Source organism: Rhamphochromis sp. 'chilingali', assembly GCF_963969265.1.
Source record: "Rhamphochromis sp. 'chilingali' genome assembly, chromosome: 17".
Classification (NCBI taxonomy): Eukaryota; Metazoa; Chordata; class Actinopteri; order Cichliformes; family Cichlidae; genus Rhamphochromis; species Rhamphochromis sp. 'chilingali'.
Window position 1 is genome coordinate 23,338,865 of NC_137944.1, and position 22,771 is coordinate 23,361,635.

Sequence of the window (22,771 nt, forward strand, 5' to 3'; positions counted from 1 at the left end):
TTCAGACGATCGACCATGCACATGTTTACATGGCTACATGCACTGAGTTGCTACCATGTGATTGGCTGATTAGATATTTGTGTAAATGCAGATTTGAACAGGTATAAATCACTTCAGCATTTGCCTCATTTTTCAGACCAAGAGGCTACAACCATCTTCTATATACACTCTAAGGTCGAATATTTTGTGACCGTGTGAGTATTGTATCCCTCCTCCACCTCAGCTGAAGTTTGCAGATGTAGTTCACTAGAAGTAAAATTATTTCTGCATGAGACATCGCTTTTATGCCCACTGGCTTACATACCTGAAATTTTTCTAAAACTTTTAATTCCTGAGTCTTAAAGAAAATTCTTTTCAAAGCACTGTTTAGGATTGTGCAATTTGTGTACTCGTTGTGCATCTACACACACACAGAATGAAAAATATTGATAAAGAAGTCCTGAACACGATGGCGCTTTACATCAAGATGACTGAGCCCAGCACTAGATAGCTCTGTGTACCACTATTACAGTGTGGTGGCTTTGCATTAAACTTTCAACCATTTGTATATCAAACACTATAGCTGTTGAAATGTGAACAGCCTGATGATAATTAACTGTTAAACATGCGATAATGAGTCGTGAAGCAGCCAGAGGGGATGTTATTCTTACAGTGTGTTCTCCAGTTTAATCTCTCAGTAAACCCTGAACCTAATCTGTTCTTATGGAAACAGAAAAAAATACTTAAATTTTCAAGATGTGACCTGTACTGCATTTTTAAGGCCTGTAATTATGAAAGGAGTCATGGAAACCGTTTTATTTTAGATATCAGAGTTGTCACATTACCACTCTATATAACATACCGCATAAGTGCTTAAAGGAGCGCACTCTACCATATGGTCTGTGTCAAGGTTTACTAAAACAATACCTGATGAGAGGCTGTTGGGGGAGGCAAAAAGACCAAAGTAAAGTAAAGGTGATTATTTTTAACTCGTTAACAAATGGGAAAATGTGACATCAAATAAGTTGATTTTTCATAAGCAGAAAAGCTGGAGCAAACTATCCACTGGGTGCAGCACTGACTGATTGACTCTGACCTATTTACTAATTAATAGGTGGTGCTAGATGGGCTCTTTTGGAGCGGTTTTATTGTTTGTCAAATCAATGTCCTTTAAACCTAAAATCACCTTCACCTTAGCTTTAAATAATCAAATTCCTTACTACAATATGACTGATCCTTTTATTTTTACGCATATATTTTCATTTTCTTGTGAGACGGTGCATGTTTTGAGGGGGCGGGGCGGGAGAATAGATGGACATGTGGGCACATCTCAGCCGTCAGAGGGCGGGTTTGTAGCGTTGTGTTCGCAGCCTGTGGCTGCTGCTGCTACTGCTGCTGATTAGAGAAGCGGCAGGTCACCTACAGCTACACAAATCTCAACAGCAGAGGTCCAGCGCCTTGGATGCGACTCTAAAGCGCGTCGAGAACAATAAGCACCGACTTACAGCTGTTAGTTTTGAATGTGGTAGACTGTCTTTCTAGTGAAAGAACTGGGAAAACAAAACAAAAGGTGTGACTTGAAAAAGTGCCCAGCGGGCACGCGTCAGAAGTCCGGATAGATTTGGCACAAGTAAAGATGCCCAAATAGGTTTCGTCGCAATGGGATTTGAGTTGAAGAACACGTAACCACTTACAAGTCACCCCGATTCAACCCGTTGTTAAGGTAACTGGAACTTGAAAAGGCGTATTTTCTTTCTCTTTTCGTCTTCTTCTTCTTCTTCTTGACCGCTGGGATGTTGTGAGTGACGCGTCGCCTGGGACAGAAGGAGCGGGGACGCAGAAGGAAGAGGGGGCACCAGAACTGGCTGAGCAGCGGAGGGATTATGGCTCTCGCAACGTTTTCCCTCAGCCTCATCACGCTGGCGCTTACAAACTTGCACCTTTCGAGAGCCAGCAATCGGCATGCGGTGTACTGGAACAGTTCAAACCTGCTGTAAGTGGTGCACTCTCTCCCCTTGTTAGCAAATTATCCGATGCTGGTCTTTGTCGATGCACACCTGTGTTGATAACTTGTTTACATGACGGTGTGAGCACCTTCTCCTGCAGCGACGTGCTTCTTTTATTTACAGCAAAGCCCTTGAACCACCACTGAAATACACCACAAGAGTTATATTTAAGAAATACGAGTTTATAATAAGATAATAACCAGTTGCAGTAGTTCATAAGTGTCTTCTTTTTTTTATCTCTTCAATAATTCCAAGCTTCAGATGTTTCCTTTGTTCCCAGTCATTTAATCCATTTGAGTGCAGTAATACATCTCCACTGGGAAACTGTTTTTGCGATGCTCCTCGTGTTCACCCTGCCTGTAAAGTGCCTGCTATATAAATATTTGAATCCTGTCTCACATTTAGACCATCTACTTGCTCCCAGTATTGAGTCATTGAAGTAGTTTTCATTTTTTTTTTTTTACCTTGCTGTCTGCTCGTCCTCCCTGCCCCCATTCAGCATCAATGCATTATTCACATACATCACTCAAACTTGAAGAAGTCAGTGTATATGTGTGGTCATTACAAATAAGTATGCTTGCCACACTCACTCAAACATACCTCTGACTTTATTCTCATCCTGTGATTCCTCCGGCATCTGTGAGGTTGCTTACCTCTGGTGAGCTTTCTCAGGCTCTGCTATCTCTCTTTCTCTCTCTACTTCTATAAAGCCAGCTTGCTGTGGGGCAGAGATCGATGTGGATTCTACTGCCTTTGTCTTCTCATTAGCCAACAGTAAATTTATCTTTCTCACATTCTTTTATCTCTTCTCCTCACACAGCTTCCCTCTTTGCCTCCCCCACCATCCCCCACTCCTCGTTCGCCTCCTCTATCTGTGTTCCTCCTCTGTCCATTTGTATTCACCTCAGACGCGGGTCTCTCCTATCGCCTCTCTCTATCACATACTTTGCTTTTTTCTTCCTTCTCTTATTTTTCTACTGTGTATCACCAGCCCGTCTGTCCCCCTCAATTCCACCCCCCACCTTTCTTTTCCCCTCTTTCTGCATCTCATTTCCGCCCCCACATCTGCTGCTGCTGGTCCCTCACTCGCCTTCCGGGCTCTCTGCTGGGGGCACACATACAGTAAACGATTGGAATTAGAAAAGTGGGGTGAATTTAAAAATAGTCATTATAATAACAGTTCGGAAACCTGATGGAAACAGTAAAGGTGATGTCGCAGCAGTGTCACTTCCTCATTAACATTAATGTGAGAATGGCAGAGTCACATTCACAACTGTTTCAGATTTATGACTACAGTTAATCCCGTCAGTGTGACATGAATAGAGAGGGGGTGTATTAACTGAGACTTAGTTGCGTTTTAGTGCTGAAAAAGTGCACGGGTTTTTGAGTGCCATAATCAACAGTAGTCTATCTATCAATTTTAATTAGTTGTCTGGCGTGTGCTCCATCTAAAATGATTTTCACAGCGTGGGTATGTTTGCTCGGTGTAGTTATTCATTACAGCGTTAGCACATTCGGTGGCTTTAAATTGACATTTATGTGTTAAAATGACAAATATGTGCACATATTGATGAATTCAAAATGCAGTGTGTGTGTTTGTGTGTGAGAGAGAGGCATAGAGGGAAGGAAGCAGAGAGAGAAAGACAACGTGCAGGTGTGGGTCTACATGCATGCGTGTGCAAAACCTTCTTTCTCCACAGTGAGATACAAATCTCTAAAATAATGCAAAAACTGACCCAGTTTGCAGGTAGCAGACAAATCCTCAGAGGCTATGGCAAGAATACTGATGGCCATCAAGCCTTAAAAGGCCCAAGGCTTGGAGCCATTTCTCCTACATGCACAGAAACCAGCTAAAGGCCTTGCTTGTTCAGTAACGCAGCTCTGTCTCTCATCCAGCTTTCGTTATAGAGGCAAGCTCAGGAGGGAGCAGTAAGAAATGAAGGCAGCAGGAGAGAGAAAGAAACCAGAGGCCTTTAGGGCCAAAACTCTGGTTCAGGCCTTAACGTTTCACCCTTGAGCGCAGCATTCAGCACAGATGGTTACGGCACAGCTGCAAGAAATGGGATCACTTGGAAGCCAAGCTGTTTGTGCCAAAGCCATGAAAATGGCTTTTTATGATAACGCTCAGCTAGAAATGTCTTGCTCTGGTATACTGAAAGTCAAAAGTGGATTGTCACACAGTGGATTCCTCAGTAATACTGCTCTGTTTGATTCTTTTCAGCTTTTCTGAGGTAAACAACATCAGATGATTTATTATTGCTTTTTGTCATGCCTCGCACAATTTGAAACGAGATATCCCGATTATCATAACCCCAAGAAATACCTCGGAGTGCTTTGATTACCGCCCAAGCCCGTCACTACCGCACTACCCCCCATTAGAAAGTGTTGGCCTCAGCTTCCACTCTCAGCAGTGTGCCTGGCCAACTCGTTACAGATGTCCCTGCTAATGGCTGACTGAGGCAAGAAAAAACACACACGCAGGCCATTAAATCATCTCGCATCTGAGGCCATCTGCCAATTAGAGGGGGGAGATGTGGAACATCTTGAGAGCATGCCGGAGCAGCGGTGCACTGCGGTAGCCTCGCCTACCCGCAAGCAGCGTCCCATACTCCTGCCACCTCCTCCCATCAGGTGTCTGGCCTCGCTGGTTTCACAGGACGCATCTCCATAATTGCCCGGTGTGATGTGGGTGTGATGAAAACAGCAGCGCAGCTTTCATTCAATCTCCCACTCCCTCACTAAGTCACATAGTTCGTCTGCTAATGCTTTTAACTTAGCAGAACACCAGAGCAAAAAAGTCTTTGCATGGGTGTGTGAAGGAATACCAGAGAATTGCGTTTGAAAATGTGCCACACGTCTCTTTGCTAAATCGCCATTCCCTTGCCTGCTCAGCCAGATGAAAGCTTTCTTTCGCTGTTTGTGGCCGATACTTAGTGATTTACAGCTCAGCGTGTTTTATGCTACACATTATGGACTGATTTGGCCCTGAAATGGTGTCTGTCAAGCCCCTGGAACACACACACACAAAAGAAAACAACCCAATTCCCCACACAGTATATCTGGTGCTACAAAATAAATTATCACCTTGACAAATAGCTTCCCAGAGAGTTCGAGGAACAGCGGCCCGGTGATCAATGTTGAGTCAAGGTGCCGTCTTTCTCAACAGGCTCATTAACCACCAGGTCGGTTTTTGTGGGTGTGTAGACCCAGCTAGAGTTGGAGGCGGTCCCCTATGGGACAGAGGAGAACCTGGTGCCCTGTAGGAAACACTTTGTAGATATTAAGTTGCAGTAAAGGCAATCATTACTGAGAAATGAAGAAATGAGAGAGAGAAGGTGTCATGGCCTGGGTCTAGGGACCCAGGGCTCAGGCATCTTCAGTGTATGTTTATGTTTATGTTTTCCGTGTGTTGTATTGGTTTGCTCTCCATCTCTCCATGTGTCTCTGTGTGAGCTTCCGGAGGTGTGGGTTCGCTGAGGAGACTGCGAACCCGGAAGTGGTCTACTCGAGAGACGGCCGCACCTGCCGCTCGTCGTCCTCTGCCAGCTGCAGCAGATTACGCTCGTCTAGGAACGGCATTTAGGACTGCAGCTGAGCTGAGGCCGACGCTGGATCCTTGAGTCAGAACTCGTCAGTACTGCCGTGAGCTTTTACGTAACCTCCGCGGAAACAGATCCCCTGCTAACCCTCTGCCTTTTGTGTTACCAGGAATCGGGAGCGGAGTACGCCTCTAAAGTCACGGTGTGGGAATTGGAGTTTTTTGGAGTCGCCACCTTTCACTTCTCACGGACATCTGCACTGTGTGGGATTCAGGGAGAATCACCACGGGACCACAGTGCTGGGATTTTGTATATAGTTGTGTGTTTTTCACCTCCTGTAAATAAATCCACTGTCCTTCACTTAGAGTCTCGCGTTTGGGCCCTGCTTTCACTGTCACTCCACGGTCTGCCATCGCAGCCCGTGACAGAAGGATCCAGCCACTATGGACCCAGTGGACTCACCGCGGAAGTGCAGCTCCCGTTTTGACGGGACCCGACTAGTGCTTGGAGGGCCTCCGTGCTGCCGTTCCTCGCTGGCAGCCTACCCTTCGGCCCACTCGTCTGCTTCCTCTCCGCGGACGCCTCGGTCTCGCAGAGAACGCCCTAGCCGGTCCCGGGAGGATTACTATGAGCCTGACAGCAATCAGCTTACGCCCGCTCAGGCATTCTATAAGATGCTAGGGATTATTCTCGTGCCACCCGACACACCCAGCGCTCCCACATCACTGCAGGAGCAGCCACATCAAAATCCGCCCTCGTCACATTCCGCCAGCTTCATGAACACTACAGCTCGTGTTTCTCCGGTTTGGGAAAATAGAAGTTTTCGTTTTAAGAGCGATTATTCTCCCATAGGTTCAGAAGACTGTGCGCCTGACGTTCTTTCAAATCCAGGAATCAAGACTGTTTCGTCTGGAACTCTTTATTCTGGGGCTATGTTTGTTCAGTCAGCTGATCAGCAGCCATCTTCAGTTCGGTTAGCTGATCAGCAGCCATCTTCAGTTCGGTTAGCCGATCAGCGGCCACCTTCAGCTCGGTTTACAGCGCCACGTCTGGACCCAGCGGTCTCTGAGGAGAGGCTCAGGGGGGAGGTTATGGACAAGGTTTACCGCATGTGTGAGTTGTGGTGGGAGAAGCCCACGGAGGGGTTGCGTCGCGCCGTGGAGAGGCGGCTGCAGGGGATGCTGTTTGAATTCCCCTGGTTGGTGGACTCCCTTAATTCAGTTGTCCTGGACTTCCTGCTTTCCACCCTCCACCTCCACTCTCCTCCTCAGGCTGCTCACCGGCCCGGACAGCTGGTGGATTCACAGCCTGAGACGCCGGCCCCGACGTCTACATGGAAACGACGTTCGCGCCGCCGGCGTTCCTCACCGCAGCCGCCCTCCCGGACATCTCAAGAACCGGCTGTGGTGAGTAATAAGGACACTTTTTCATTTCTCACCCCATCTGCTTTTTTGTTTTCAGTGGATGGTGACGCCGCTGACGCTGCTGCAAGCCGGCCTACAGTACGACTAGCGTCGCCTCATTCAGCAGTCTCCATGCCGCTGGCGGCTTCACCATCTGTGGATGTAGCGCCGTCGTAATCTCATCCGCATGTAGTCACCCCTCTGCCATCTTCTTCACCGGCTCTGCCTTCACCTTCCCCGCCTGCGTACACCGCATCACCATCTTCGCCTCCGGATCATCCATCTGTGACTGGAGCGCAGCCGGAGGTGCCCGCACGGCCAGCTGAGGAGCTCAGCATGCCCGAGCAGGAGCTCAGCGAGCGGGAGGAGCCCGCGTCGCCAGCTGTGGAGCTCAGCGAGCCGGAGGAGCTCAGCGAGCCCGAGCAGGAGCAGCTCAGCGAGCCGGAGCAGCTCAGCGAGCCGGAGGAGCTCAGCGAGCCGGAGGAGCTCAGCGAACCAGCAGCAGAGGAGCTCGGCGAGCGGAAGGAACAACCGGCGCTGCCAGCCGAGCTCAGCGAGCCGGAGGAGCTCAGCATGCCCGAGCAGGAGCAGCTCAGCGAGCCGGAGGAGCTCAGCATGCCCGAGCAGGAGCAGCTCAGCATGCCCGAGCAGGAGCAGCTCAGCATGCCCGAGCCGGAGGAGCTCAGCGAGCCGGAGGAGCTCAGCGAGCCACCAGCAGAGGAGCTCGGCGAGCGGAAGGAACAACCGGCGCTGCCAGCCGAGGAGGGGCTCTCGCTGCCAGCCGAGGAGGGGCTCTCGCTGCCAGCCGAGGAGGGACCCGCTCAGCCGGAGGTCAGCGAACCGGAGGGACCTCCACGTCTAGCGCGGCCTCCACGCCATCCACGTCCAGTGCGTCCACGTCAGCGACCGGCGCGTCATAGACCATGTGCCACGCCTCGCTGTTGCTCACTGGAGCAGCGACGTTGCCACCGGACCCGTGGCAGGCCACCAGAACCGTTCCGCCGCCACCGGACCTGTGGCAGGCCGCCGGAGGAGCAGCGCCGCCGCCACCGGACCCGTGGCAGGCCACCGGAACCGTTCCGCCGCCACCGGACCCGTGGCAGGCCGCCGGAGGAGCAGCGCCGCCGCCACCGGACCCGTGGCAGGCCACCGGAACCGTTCCGCCGCGGCTGCCGGACCCGTGGCCGCTCGCCGGAGCTGCTGCGTTTCCATCAAGGGGTTAGAGGTAGGCCACCTGAACTGTTTTGCCGCCACTGTCTAACCCGCGGCGGGTCCCGCTTGTTTTGCCATCCTGCGGGTCGGCCGCCGGAACTGTGTTTGCTGCCGCTGGACCGGGGGATTGGACTGTTGAACTGTGTTTTTCTGTTGTTGCTTTGTAGTGGCTGTTTAGCGGAGTGGTTTTGGGGCCCTCCGTCCTGGACCTCCCGCCGCCCGCCCTGGGTTGGTTGTACTGTTGTTTTTGGTTTGTGTTTTTGGGTCGTCGGGAGCCGACCCTTAGAGGGGGGGTACTGTCATGGCCTGGGTCTAGGGACCCAGGGCTCAGGCATCTTCAGTGTATGTTTATGTTTATGTTTTCCGTGTGTTGTATTGGTTTGCTCTCCATCTCTCCATGTGTCTCTGTGTGAGCTTCCGGAGGTGTGGGTTCGCTGAGGAGACTGCGAACCCGGAAGTGGTCTACTCGAGAGACGGCCGCACCTGCCGCTCGTCGTCCTCTGCCAGCTGCAGCAGATTACGCTCGTCTAGGAACGGCATTTAGGACTGCAGCTGAGCTGAGGCCGACGCTGGATCCTTGAGTCAGAACTCGTCAGTACTGCCGTGAGCTTTTACGTAACCTCCGCGGAAACAGATCCCCTGCTAACCCTCTGCCTTTTGTGTTACCAGGAATCGGGAGCGGAGTACGCCTCTAAAGTCACGGTGTGGGAATTGGAGTTTTTTGGAGTCGCCACCTTTCACTTCTCACGGACATCTGCACTGTGTGGGATTCAGGGAGAATCACCACGGGACCACAGTGCTGGGATTTTGTATATAGTTGTGTGTTTTTCACCTCCTGTAAATAAATCCACTGTCCTTCACTTAGAGTCTCGCGTTTGGGCCCTGCTTTCACTGTCACTCCACGGTCTGCCATCGCAGCCCGTGACAGAAGGATGGGAAAAAGAAATGTCAGGTAATGGATAAGGACATTTCAGAAGGTAGATGGAGAAAAAGCAAAGGCTACAAAGTGTGAAGAATAGTACTGTAAGGAAGAGCTGGCTCTAACTGAGAGATTGTAATAGAAAGGAATGGAAGGTGAAGATGTTGGAAAGGTGGAAAGCAGAGATGTCTTTCACTAGAATAAAGCAGTGGAAAGATTAATTAAGTCGGTCAAAAGTCAGGAAGGGTGAAAAAGAGCGCAGGCTTTGCCGGATATGGAAGTTCGGTTATTTGGCTGAATGTGCTGTAGCTGCTGTTTTCTGGGGAGAAGATACCCACAGGAGTTGATCCGTGCTAATGTGGACACAGGCTGGGTCATTCATGTGGACCAGTGCTCCGAGACAATAGCTGCTGCCACTCACCTGCCCCTCGGCCCAGAGAAACACGGCGACGCATACGGAGCTTACGGGAGACAAGCAGATTTGCTACCTGATTACATGCACGTTCGTCCGCCTGCAGCTCTGTCTCTTGGCTGTCTTGGTAATTTTGCATACAAATGCATCTTATTCACCGGCGTTCAATTTGTTCTTTTGCATTCATTGTACCACACAAGCGCCTCAAACAGCAGTAGATAGTGGTCTTTTTTTCTCCTTGGTTGCAGTTATGTTAAATGAGAGGGAATGTGTGTGAATAACACTGATTGAAAAGTGCAATTTGACCTTTTGAGTTTTTGAATTAATCATGTTCCTCCATATCTAAAATGGAATATTCCCCTCTCCAACTATTCAGGTTGTTTGTTGAGATATGAATGCTTTCCATTTCGTTTGTTTTAGACATTTAGAAGATTAGTTTGATGAGCACTGCTTTTAAATGGACGACTAACTTAGTATCATCGCCCAGCGCTCATTGGAAGTGAAGTGGTGGAAAGTGGTTAAAGGTTACTGGTCTGCAAAGCTGTGTTCTGACCATTTTTAGCTTGTTGCAATGTGGTATGAGTCACATAAGTGGATGGAGAAACACTGAAAGGATATTTAATGGCTCTTATAGATCCAAGAGTGGGTGTGCAGATCAATACATTTATATGGTATGGGAAGGTGAATGGAACCTGGCCAAACAAAAATACGAACTGGTTGCTTTTGGAGCAGCAATCAATCCGGGTGCATCAGGTGATCAATTTCCAAATGCATTTTTAATTTGATTTTGTGGTGTCCGTAAAGCGCCGTGAAGCATTCGGCGCTAAGCTCGGGAAGCTCAGATCAAGTATTGCCTTGGAACAGCATGCCTGAGAATTGATTATTGATTGATTGATTGGTAATTTATTTCAACATGTGAACAATATACAAGTACATTTAGAAAAGAAATGAGAGAAAAAAAAATACTATACAAATTACATACAAAAAAACATTCTGATTAATTTACATGTTGAAATTATTATGGGCTTGTCAGTCACTGCTCCGGGGTTCATGCTCCTTAGAGGCCTTAACTATGTTTGTGTGAAACAAGGCCTTGGTATAGCTTCAGCAGGAGCTCCAGAGAAAGCAAAGGTTAGAAAAACACGAGTGCAGGCACGGATGAAAGAAAAGTAGCCTATGTGTTTTGAATAAATCCAAGACTCAAAGTAAATGCAACTTATTCCTCTGAAATGTGAAAATAAAATGAAAAGCTGTAGGAAAGTATGCACCTGTGCAATTCTTTCACAAGATAAAAATGAAAAACCTTTATCACAACGTTCTCCTTATGCGCATATTTTATAATATCTACTCTCATCTTTTTCTTTTCTTCCAGATATGAAACATGTCATTTAGAATTCTTAACACAAAGAGTGAAATTTAATATATTTAAGGGACGTAATTGCAAAAACAAAAATAAAATGGCACAGTGTTCATTTTTGGCCACTGCTGTTGTTGGGCATAAATCACACTCTACCAAGCAGTTTGATTAAAGCCAACATGCAATTCAACAGATTTGAACCAAGGGAAAAGTCTGAAAACATCAGCTATTGTTCTGTTACAATAAAGTCTCCCGTCTTGGTGTTTCGGCTTTTTTATATCTATTCTGATCCTCCTAAAGGTCCAAAGCACTCCAAGCCTGCTGAGCTTCATTTTAATAAGGAATCTGCAGGTGTGGTGGGCCATTATAACCCGTTCATGAGCTCTGATGGGAAGCTACCTTGGGACTCATCTAAGAGCTACCTCAGGTGACCTGGAGTGCTTTTTTCCGTGGAGGAGTCCAAGGGAAAAACATAGTTAGGCTCTTCATATGTCATCAAAGGCCATTAGCATTCCTGCACTCCAAGCTTATAAAAACTGCACTTAACTGGCAGTGGGAACCCACAGGAGATCCCAGACAGGTAGAACCAATTTCAGACTCAATGATTTGAATGCAAATGCTTTCTACAAAGAGGGCTTTCCAACTTCAGAATGGCAACTCCACAGTACATTACACTGGGAGTCTGCACCGCAGTGCCCGTTACCCACTGGGAAATTACATTGCTGCTATGATGAAAATGGCTGCCATGTAGGAAAAAGATCAAAGCTGTTGATAGGTGGATGGTCACTGGCTGGAGTTTGATTATTTGGGAAATGGGCCTTGTTAAGCTACATGGCCAGGAAAACAATATGGCAGCCACAGCAGTTGGTCAAAATAATTTGTTTTTTTATTGAAGCAGAAGGCCTCTTCTGAGGTATGGCAATTGAGGCGGTATTTTGCACCAACTGGCGCCCTCAGAGTTATCAGTGTCCTTTCATAAAAAAGGCAGCGAGCGAGGACACAGGTTTGTGCTCTGTCATATCTTGTTCTCTGTTCATTCCCTTCAGGTCTTGAGCCGTGACAGGTCTTCCCTCTAATGCTCTTGGGTGCTTAACAACAGCCGTGTTACGAGAAGTGGAAACTGTCCTCACAGCTTAGTGGATGATACGGCTCCAGTATTCCTTTTTATGTGAGGGCAATTTCGGATATGGGCAGCGTAATAATTAGATATTCTCTTATAATTGAGATTTTTCCTATTGAAGATGTAATTATATGAAGGTCTAAGACCCTTTGGCAGCCGTCGTCTCTGTAATAAGAATATTTGAAGAAAATTGAAATCTCTCTCTAGTGCTCTGTGCATCCAGAATGACAAAAAGTAATTTGACCTCTCAGCGGCAGCCGCCGCCGCTTAATGTATCCCTCTTATGTTGTTAGAGGGAACATTTAAATCAGTACATCTTCAAGCGAAACTGCTCTATTACAAATATGATAGCAAAGTCGTTAAAACTTGAAAGTGTGGCGCAAGTGAATCGGAGGGGAAGCTACCTACTGGCAGAAGTAAAGGTTAGATTGTTGTCAGGAACCTGGAGAGCTGTGCTGCGCAAATTTAAACTGCGGAGATATTGAAATGCTGTGCTTGTTGAGGTAATTACGTTGGAGGTATTAAATAAAACCCTTTTTTTCAGGGAACATCCAGCTTTTGAAAAATATAGTACTGTACACGCAAGTCAGTATGCAGTGTCCACATCGGATTGCTGGGAAAGAGGTCGAATAGACGCATTAGTCCTTCTTGTTGTGTTTCTGTTGTGTTGAGGGGGACCAATAAACAATACTGTGAAAGCTGAATGTTTTTGAGTGCTACATGAGTTCAAAGTTACATAAGAAAATAAATGAAATCAAATGAAATAACAGTTAATATTAGATATATTATATTAGACACACAGGTGATTACTTTTTCAATTAAACTGAAGAAATGAAGTGAAGCCTGCCAGCCAGTTCAGGCAATCAACTTGAGCTGCGCTGCTTTGTACACAAATGGCATGGCTCATTCTCCTCATGAACACTGAATACTTCCTAACAGTTCAGTTGTCTATTTAATGCTACAGTCACACTACAGAAGACATTGATTGGACACTTTAGCACAACCATAATTACTGCAACTATGTGCAATTAGTTTTTTCATTGAAATGTTTGCCTTGAAGACAGGGATTATGACAGGGTCTATGACTGGTGACAATGAGCTGCTGTCTTCAAAAGTGACTTTGCATCAAGACAACATTAAAATGGCAATAAAACAGAGTCTGTTTGTGATTCAGTGGGGTCAAGTTGGCTATTAATGTGTTAATTGTGATAATTTGTCAATTAACTTTGGTAAATCTGCAAAAATTGCAAATCTGTTGCAGTGTTTGGTGTGGTTGTGGCTTAAGAGGTGGAGCAGGTCATCTACCAATCAAAAGGTTGGTTATTCAATACCTGGCCTCTCCAGTCTGCATGTCCGTGACACTGAACCCCAAGTTTCTCCCGATACATTCACTGGACCATGAATGTGTATCAATGTTAGATAGAAAACACTTAGCCATAGAAAATAGTGCTTGTATAAAATCTTTTGTATAAATGGGTGATTGAAGCTTGAAGTACAAAGCTTTGAGTGCTCAAGCAGAATAGAAAAGCACTGTACAAGAACCAGTCCATTTACAATTTATTTCCTATTCTAAATCTTTTACTGTCATCGTGTATAGAAATTCACATTAACTACTTAGTATTCCAGAGTCAGAATCTGATAGATTTGAAACAGGAATTCCTCCACAAATAGTGACATAGATGCACCACGATGGGATTGGCAACCTGTCCCTTCTCCTTGTGATTGATCATGGTCACTCAGAGTTTCAAACTCTGGTTGTTGCAACTACTTGGAGTTTGTCTCCAAAAGCATAATAAACTAAAGCAGTAACCTATTTTTCCTTGTGGCAAAGATGTTGCCATCCTACTTTAGTGTTACTAAATCATAATGAGGCTCACGCATGACCACATACATGGATTAAACATTATGGCTGTGGTATGATTTTGACAAAGAAAATTGAGAAAATTAGAAGAGACAAAATACCTCAAGCAGCGTTCTCATGTTGCCGTACATTTAATTGCTGGGTATGCCATATGTGTGGCTTGCTGTTGTGGTTGCCAGTCACAAGGCAAGTAGTCTGAGCTTTGACTAGTTGTTGGCATGAGCTTAGCTGGCAACCTGTGACTTACTTTGATGATCACTACAAAATTCTTGATTTAAATAAACATGATCTGATTGGCTGGCACTTGAAAAGTTGAACTTTTCGCAACTCCAAGCAGCACAAACAAAGCATGGTATCGGCTCCGCAATTCAGTTTGACAACGTAAGTCATCTCCTTCAATGTGAATGACAGGCGAGAGCGTGAAAGCCTGAAAGATGTGCATGTGTGTTCTGTACAATACGGATTGCGAGAAGTGTGTCACTTTCTAAAGAGGGAGTTCTTGCAGGGTAGCAAGACTTCACTTCAATAAAGAGGACTGCTCATAGATCTTTTAGTAGGTGCTTTATTGAAAGAAAAAAATCTGATGCTGTGAGATGTCAGGCCAAGTTCAGATGGTGTTTGTTTCCACATAATAAGAAGCAAACCCCAAACCCTGAATGCTAAAACTGAAAACCAAGTACTTACCCAACTGACAAATAAAGAGCAAATTGAGTTTGGAGCCTACAATCCAAACTGTATTCTGCTGCTGCAATGAATCATGTGAAACTTCAGCTGTCTGACTGAAATGAGGCTTGTTTAATCTCACACTCATATGGATGAAAAACAGGGTGAAAATAATCTCCTGCTCCTCAGACTTAGCTATGCCACAATAAAATACTTGTGCAATTATTTATTAGAGACAAATGGGCAAAAATACTTTAATGGTTCAGACTTTTATGTAATATAACAGGAGGTACAGTCAGCAGATCAGCAGACAGCTCAGTGGTACTCTGCTCCTTTCTTTGCACCCATGTTTCCATATCTTCAACCTCATCATTTAATCAGGTCTCGTGTTGGTCTGCATAAAAAAAATACCTACTCTGAATTCATTTGCCGCCTTGATGTGTAAATCCAGTCATGGTTAATGCATGAGCGACGGCACATGCATAATTATGACTCTGTACTCACACACCTGCGTTTTTTTTCCCCTGCACTTGGACAAGACATGACTCAACACACTGCCGGCGTCCTCCGTCACCGAGGGTGGGAAGGTTGGTGGTGGCGAAGGTGGGGATGTTTCAGTCCTTTGCTCTCTCCTGATCAGTTTGAAATGTTGATGAGGGAAATAGCTCTACATCGCAGTCTGTTATTTGCATTTGTTAAAGCTCGGAGGATGATTTGTAGAGGAATAAGAAGGGGTGGCGCCCTGCTTGTTATCGCAAATTTTGATTAAACTGTGCAAATCTCCCCTGGCTATGTACCAATCTGCTGCAGTGCTTTGTTTGTTATTTGGTTGGTTCAGCTGCTTTTCAGCAGCTTGGGGCTATGTACAGCAGACATCTGTGAGTGCTGCCCCGATGACCATAGTGTTAAAGCTACATTTCTTACTTACCGTGAGTGTTGTATATGCAATGTTTTCTCATGGTAACAACCGGTGTAATGCAGCATAGCACTGTGTCTAGACTAGCATGGTGTGTAAAACTGGGAATCACACAGAGACGAGCCCAGCGCTTCACCATGCTGTGTGTGGGTGTATAGAATATCAATGTCCTGCTGTGCTCTCTCACTCTGTGTTTGTCTGGCTGCTATTAGGTGGCATTTAAGGTGTTTTCATGTCTCAATGTCTGTCTGGGTTCTTGTATGTGTGCGCGTACATCCTTGTTTGATTGATTGTCTTTGAAAGCACAGTAATGATTCTGTCTCCTCGTCTTGGCCCTCTCCGTCTCTTTTGGTCAGTGTCTCCCTCACGCCTGCGTTTGCCTCGCAGAGCAGCAGCGCTCTCCGTCTTCCTGCCGTGTTGTTTGAAGTGTTTTTGCTCAGCCTTCTGTTCCTGCTCCGTTCTCACCTTGTGTGGAGTCAATGGGAAGTCCCAGAAGACTGCCTCGCTCAACCGCATTGCTGTGCGTGGGAGGGAAAGTGGGCACTACCGCCCATTTACCTCCCTTTAATTTATCGCTCTGTTGCAGTTGAAAGAGTGAATCACATAGGTCGTCTCATTATTTAGAAATCATCTCGCTCATAGACGTCTTAGTACAGTGTGAGAACACAAGGGAGGCTGTGGTTTTCCTTCTCACTGCATTCTTTGTGCCCGTGTGTCTTTCAGTATAGGATAAAGTATATGTACTGTGAGAGATAGATGGTTATGATAAATAGATTTGCTTTTGCAGCGCTTAAAGGGATTCTGTGCCACTTCCCAGGAGGAAAACGTAGAAAAAGTTCTGACAAAAAATAACCAAAAGGAAGAGGAAGAAAGTGAGTATGGGGGAGGAAAATGAGGGGAAAAAAGGAACTTGTGAGAGGGGGATATAAAGCATTTCTAAGATGTAAAGGCTGACAGTGGAGTGGAGGTGGGGGATAGGCTAGGACGAGGAGGAGGAGGGGGGAAAAGGGGATATTTGTATGTAGGGGAGAGGAAGAGTCTGCATGGAGAATATTAATGGTGTGTCAGGAATTGGAGTATCTTTAAAGACCTCAACCTTTTCTGTGGTGCTGATGTGTACTGTATCAGAACAAGCAGCTTGGAGGCACTGCTGAAAAATCAGGAAAAATAGCAGAACAGGCAACTGTCACAGTGGCTATTCTGAACCCACACACAATATTGTACCGGTCGGAGTAGTGTTTGCATGGCACAGATCCTGGTGGCTATGAATCAGGAAATAGTAATGGCCCACTCAGATAATTTCCACTGCTTGTCCACAAGGGTTGGGAAATTGGACAAATATATCATGATATATTGTGCTAGCAGTGATTAGCCAAGTCCATTATCAGTGGTTCTTTTTCGAGCCGATTCTCGATGATGATTTTTATCTTTGTAGGTTAACAGTTTGGAATTCTTCTTTTATGAAAATGCAGCACTATGAATTTATAGACACTGATACCACTGATCTGATGCGGAAAACTGGCCTTTGAATGGTCCACAGTATTTCCCGCAAATTCAGTGTGTGATGCTAGTGTATGTGCACTCATCTGGTTTAGCATGCATGGGTGTGCATGTGGCTACTTTCCCAGTACATTGGCTTTCTTAAATGACTCAATAAATAATAGAGTTTCTTCTCTACAAATATTTTATTTGCCTAGAACTTTGCAGTAATAAATAAATAATAAATATAATCAGATGCTTCTTTAGTGAGTCTCTCATCCTGCAGATGAGAGACTCATCTGTCTTGAACTGCAGTTATAAAAAGTAGTCCTTGTTCTTCTCTGCATCATTTGTCAGCTTGGTGTCGTGGAAGGTTTGTAATACAGGTTCTAGCTAGACTGGCCCTCCTGCTTAGATTGGATCTCCAGAGCAGTATAAAGAGTAGCAGCAGTGCTCCAAGATACGGATATGGAGTCTGTCCAATGGTGGTACGAGAAGCTCACTGGGGAAGCAGGTAATTGATGTTGAGGGCTGTAGTAAGACACCTGAGCTGGGGGAATAGTCCTCCAGTAAACCAGTCACTGGTGGCATTGTTCTGTCAGATGGTTTAAAATTAAAAACAAATAATAAAAATAGGCATTTGTTTATGCACAGCATTTCAATCAGGTTGAGGTCTCAGCTTCCTCTGGGCTATTGTGGCATGTTGATTCTTTTCTTTTTCAGTCATTCTGTTGTAGAGTTGCTGCTGCACTTGCGATTGCCCTGGTCATGTGCTGAAAAACAAGCCTAAATCATTACCTCTCCGCCACTGTACTTGACATTTCATATAAGGTATTTGTCCTGACATGCTGCAATGTAGTGTTGTGTATTATGGCCAGACATCTCTGCTTTGGTCTGCCTGTCAGTCTGTCCAAAGGACAATTTTCCAGGAGTTGGACTTTGGATGCTCTTCCAAATAAGCCAGGTTTGTTTTTAATTGGACAGTCATGAGCTTTAACTTTTAACATGCCAACTGAAGCCTGTAGAGTGTTTTTTTTTTTTTTTTTTGGCAGCGTCTTGGAATATTGCACAATCTGACCTTGGAGTGCATTTGTTGGGACATCAGTCCTTGGAAAGTTGTGACATTGTGCCATTGTGTCTGCATATCTATCAATCTAGCTAGCTAGCTAGCCAGGTAATTCACTCTGTACCTCTCTCTTTAAGTATTATTCACATGCCTCAAACACAGCCACCAATTTTTCAGTTGCTGTCGTGTCAGGACTGTGAAATCCCTCCAAGCACCTGTCAGCTCTGGGATCTACAGCAGGAAGCAGAATAGAGGGTGCTGCAGGTGTGCGCATTGTGTGTGCGCGCACATGCGTGAGAGGGAAGGGAAGTGTGAGAAAAGGAAGAGGGAGAGAGAAGTGACACTCATTTACCACATGATGCAAAGAAGAAACACACTGTCTTTTGTGGAAGCCTGTGTCACAGGTGACAGTCAGTGACAGGGCCATGAACAGGCCTGTCAGGAAGGTAGGAGCCAAAGAAGGGAGAGACGCAGGAAATGTATATGGTAGTCCTCGTATAGCAGATGAGAAATAGAGTGAGTATAGGCGTAGGCTACGGTGGCAGCGAGAATAACAGTGGAGCACATTGTTAGGAGTTAAATGATGTAGTGAAGAGAATAACATATATAGCCTGAGGTCTTTGTGTAGAAGATGGGGAAAGCAAGTGACGCACAGCAACTGCAGGAGATGGATTCCCCTTGTGGAAATTGGTTTAATACCAGGAGGTTTATTCCTTGGAAAAGCTTGCTGCCTTTAAAAACATTGCGGTTGTAATTAGAAAAAAGGGAGAAACTGTAGATAATCAAATTCACGTCTCTGTCTGATATCTCTTTTGTTTTGCTTTTTAATTTAATCCAGAGTAATGCAAATTGAAACATCAAACTCTCAAGTTCTCCTTTCTGTCAACACAAATTGTCTGCTGAAAGAAAGTTTTACTCGTCTTCAAGATTTCCTAAAATCTGTGACAGCCTCAGACTTGGCATTTGCAATCATAAAACAGCCTGTAATCCCTAATTAGCAGGCTTTAATTTTCTTAACGGGAATGAACTTTTGCTCAAATTAGAGGTTCCATTAAGTTTTGATTCGAACCTCCAGCGCACGCCGTGCGGAGGGAGGGAAACGAGTGTGGAGGAAACGATATCTCTACCTAATGTGCAGTGCTAGAAAGATAACGGCAGTTTCAGAAATGCCAGCGACATTAGCATTCTTGCATCGTGGTATGTGTGTGTGTGCGGTCTCAGTTTTTAAGTCTAAAAAAACCCCAAAACTGTTGTACGTCAGCGAAAACCAGTACCCGCACCCCCTCACAACACACACCTCCTCTTCATTAGACAGTTCATCAGCAATCTATCATCATATGTATTATTTATGAGTGGAGCTGAGTTAATTTTAAACATGCAGCACAGGTTTCTTTAGTTATTTAGGTTTCATTTTTTTATTTTTTAACTAGTGTCAGCCCTATTGTATATTTAGAGACAGGGAGAGAGCGCTCGGAGCTTTAGAAAATGATGCTTTTCTCCTTAATGAGGACTTGTTTCCACCGCTGCCACCTCAACCCGAGCAGAGCGCCAGGGTTTTCTGCTCTGCCAGCCTGTGCTTGTATGCAAATATCCATTTTTCAATCAACCTTGCCGTTCTTTCCGAGGCGTTCGATACAGGTCTGGCCTTTTGCGAAGTAATTCACCCAGAATTCCTTTGACCTCCGAGGTCAGCGGGTGGAACGACACCTTTAATCACTAACCTCCACTCGCTGTCGACCGAGACCCAGGGAGGTCACTTAAAGTAAACAGGCTCTCGGATTGCATTTAAATAAGCAACTCATGATAGTGTAGTGGCATTGACTGAGTCAGGTTAGCGCATCTGTCTGTAACAAGATAGAAATTTTGCACCAATGTTTGGAACTTAAATAGGCAAATTTGCATTACAATAGGATTATCTGTGACCAAGATGTTTAATAAGCTACCAGGCATCTTCTGTTTTTCAAGTAGTTTCTGGTCAGGAGGCTTTTTTCTGAATATCAGAAATTAAGCAATACTGTAACATTGCCTTACTACTTCAATTTTAAACTTGTTTTGAACAAAACTTAGAACTGTAGCTTTTTTCTGGATTTTTATCCCCATTAAAAAGCACCAGTGATTCCTTTTTTGTTGTTGTTGTTGAGTTAAAATAGGCAAGAGAGAAAACGTTATAAAGCTTGAAAGTTTTTTTTCCCTAATTGTTTTGGCACATATCTCATAACACTTTAAAAAGAATTCTCAGCAACAGAAAAAGCATTTCCCAAAACTGTTCATGTGTTCAGCAAAGCACTATAGTTAACCTACAAAAGGCTGTAACTCATCCAAAACTGTCAAAATGAAGTTTTTGTGTCCATGAATACGTCGGTGCCACCAACATCTTCTGATGTTTTTACTGATATTGAATTTCTATTGTAACTGACTGCTATTGTGTGTCAAAATTAACTGCCCCGATTTCCGGAGCACAATGTTCTGCATTCTGCTTTGTAAAAATAATGTGACGCACGTAATGCTCGAAAAAGATAATTATAATTTCCCTCATGGGAAGGTTGGATGTCTGAGATGATTAACAGTTGAAACCTGTTTGTTGAAGCTGTGCTTCTAATGTATTGCTGGCAAAGCCACCTGAGTTCCCAAACCAAGTCTGACCAAAAATATTGGAGTTTTAAGATGAGTATTTGACTTCACTTGGCCTTCCTCTGGTTTAGTCCCAGGAACTGCCAAATAATTTCATGCCCTTTAGGACTTCTTCTATGGTTGAATTCCTGGGGGCGTGTGCCAAGTGTGATGTGAAGCTGGGAGAGGTTTAGGAATTGGAGGATTTACAGGTGAGAGAAAATTCCTGAAACAAAGCATGCTTTCAAAAATGTAAGTGTCAATCATTTATTTTCATCAATCAACAAAATGCAGAGAATGAACAAAAGAAAAATTCAACTTCAACAACAACAACTTCTTGTTGTTTTTTACTAAAGAAAGTTCTTAATGACTTTTGCTGTATTTTTGGGGTCGTTGTCCTGCTGCAGAATACATTTGGGGCCAATAAATAATCATTTATATTTCTGAAAGCATCCTTTGTTTACAGCATTTTCTTTCTGGAGTGCCTGTATAGATGGGAATTGCTTTCTCAGTTTTTAATCTTTTAATTTAATTTTTCTTCACTTTTGGCCAAACCAAAGTGCACTATAAATAGGCTGTGGCAAACCACTACTAGGAGATACTGTGTGCAGTAACGTAATGCAATAACACAATACTGCTGGGAATCACTGGACACCCTGTCAGTAAGTTTTGCCACAGATGCTCAACCTCCTCACACCTACGTATCGCTCTGTTGGCAATGTAAGCCCAACTGTGAAGAACTCCTGTGTGCCCAAACCATCCTCGACACTCTTCTGCATGCTTCTGTTTTCTGCTGTCTTCCCCTTAATACAACTTCTTTCTCCTCTTCCACTCACATGAGCTGGTGTTGCCCCTGCAAAATATTTATCTGAGCAGGCTTCTGTTTTTGTTTCCCCTAATTTTTATGAATATTTTTTAACAATACTCACAACTTACATCTATAAGCTGACTGAACAACAGGCACCACTGAAGGAGCCAACAACTGGGCAAATACCAAAATTCCTTGTTGAGTTTCAGCTAATAAGGCTTTTTAAGTTTAGCCTATGTCTTTTCAGGACTCATCACTTGGCCGTGATCTTGAAGCCAGCTGGGCATTTATTTGGTCAGTCATTTTGAACCATTATTGAAATGATCTTTTATTTTATTTTTCACAGGGCCATAAAATGTATTTATACAAAATTAAAAGTCAAATCTAATAAAATAGCACTTGCTGACTTATTTTTAAAGTTTGAATTTGTAGTTCTATTATAATTTTTGTTGTTACAGAATTTTCTCATAGATTTTAATGCAGGAAACGTGCCTCTTTCTATTGCTGTCTGTGGTTTAGCAGACTACCTACATCACACCATAAAACACAAAGTCTCCGTCAGTGTGTTCGTTTGTTACTTTGTCCACAAAGTCCTCGTAGGCCCACCAAGAGTTGAGCTGCCAGACTTGGCCACTTAAGCCACTGAAGGTTCTTATCTATAACAGATATAATGAGGCATTTTATTGCCTAGCAACCACCTAGCAACATCCTAAAAGAATTCGTTTTTAGCATTTTTGCATCATGTAACTTTTATTTAATGACAATAATATCTAAATGATATTATGACAACATTGTTTTGCTTACCAAAAGGCTAGCATGGCCTGTTTTTGCACTTGTGCATCTATGACACCTTATGAAAGAATCCGGTTGTTTTAACGTAGCAATAACAACTCATTTATACCCACAAATGTTTCATTTTAAACGTCTAAAAGCCAGCTAAAATGAAAATTTTAAACAACAAATACAAAAACAACCAGCATCCACTCTCAGTGTGATTAAGTATGCCACTCTGCCAACTGCATAAACAGACACAACAATACTGTAGCATGGGCATGTACCAGTCAGTGAAATTTATGAAATGTTGGCTCACAGGAGCTTGACATTTAGATGTACTTTTCTGTATAAGATGACTAACGACAATGACATAATGTTGGCATGTTTTGGCATGTGACATTTTTCAACTGAGAAGGAAACATAATCTTTTTTGATCACATTTAAAACCAATAGTTATTCAAATTGCCGTTGTATGTGCAAAACAAAAATGAGAAATTTCTGTTATGCTGCAACAAATAATCAAATGTTCCAAAGAATTTCACTTGATTTGTTTTGCCACTAAGTTATTCAAGAATTTAATCATAAACATTTATAAATAACACCGAAGCTTACTACTTAAAATATGAAAAGCGTACCTTTAGGGATTG

The 22,771-nt window shown here is 44.4% G+C and overlaps 1 protein-coding gene across 3 annotated transcripts in view; it reads left to right on the top strand.

Annotated features, from left to right (window-relative positions):
- The first annotated feature begins 1,332 nt into the window (after window positions 1-1,332).
- efna3a (ephrin-A3a) overlaps window positions 1,333-22,771 on the top strand; it is an 80,369-nt gene continuing 58,930 nt past the window's right edge. The window contains exons 1-3 of one of the 3 annotated variants that reach the window (XR_013969322.1): window positions 1,333-5,615; window positions 5,694-8,730; window positions 8,809-9,683. Coding sequence is in view for 1 of the 3 variants with exons in the window: in XM_080862960.1 (XP_080719086.1) it covers window positions 1,863-1,972 (110 nt within the window). In the remaining 2 variants the exon portion in view is untranslated. Of the gene's footprint in view, window positions 5,616-5,693; window positions 8,731-8,808; window positions 9,684-22,771 lie in introns of those variants that run through there. The other 2 variants (XR_013969323.1, XM_080862960.1) reach the window with 2 other exon arrangements.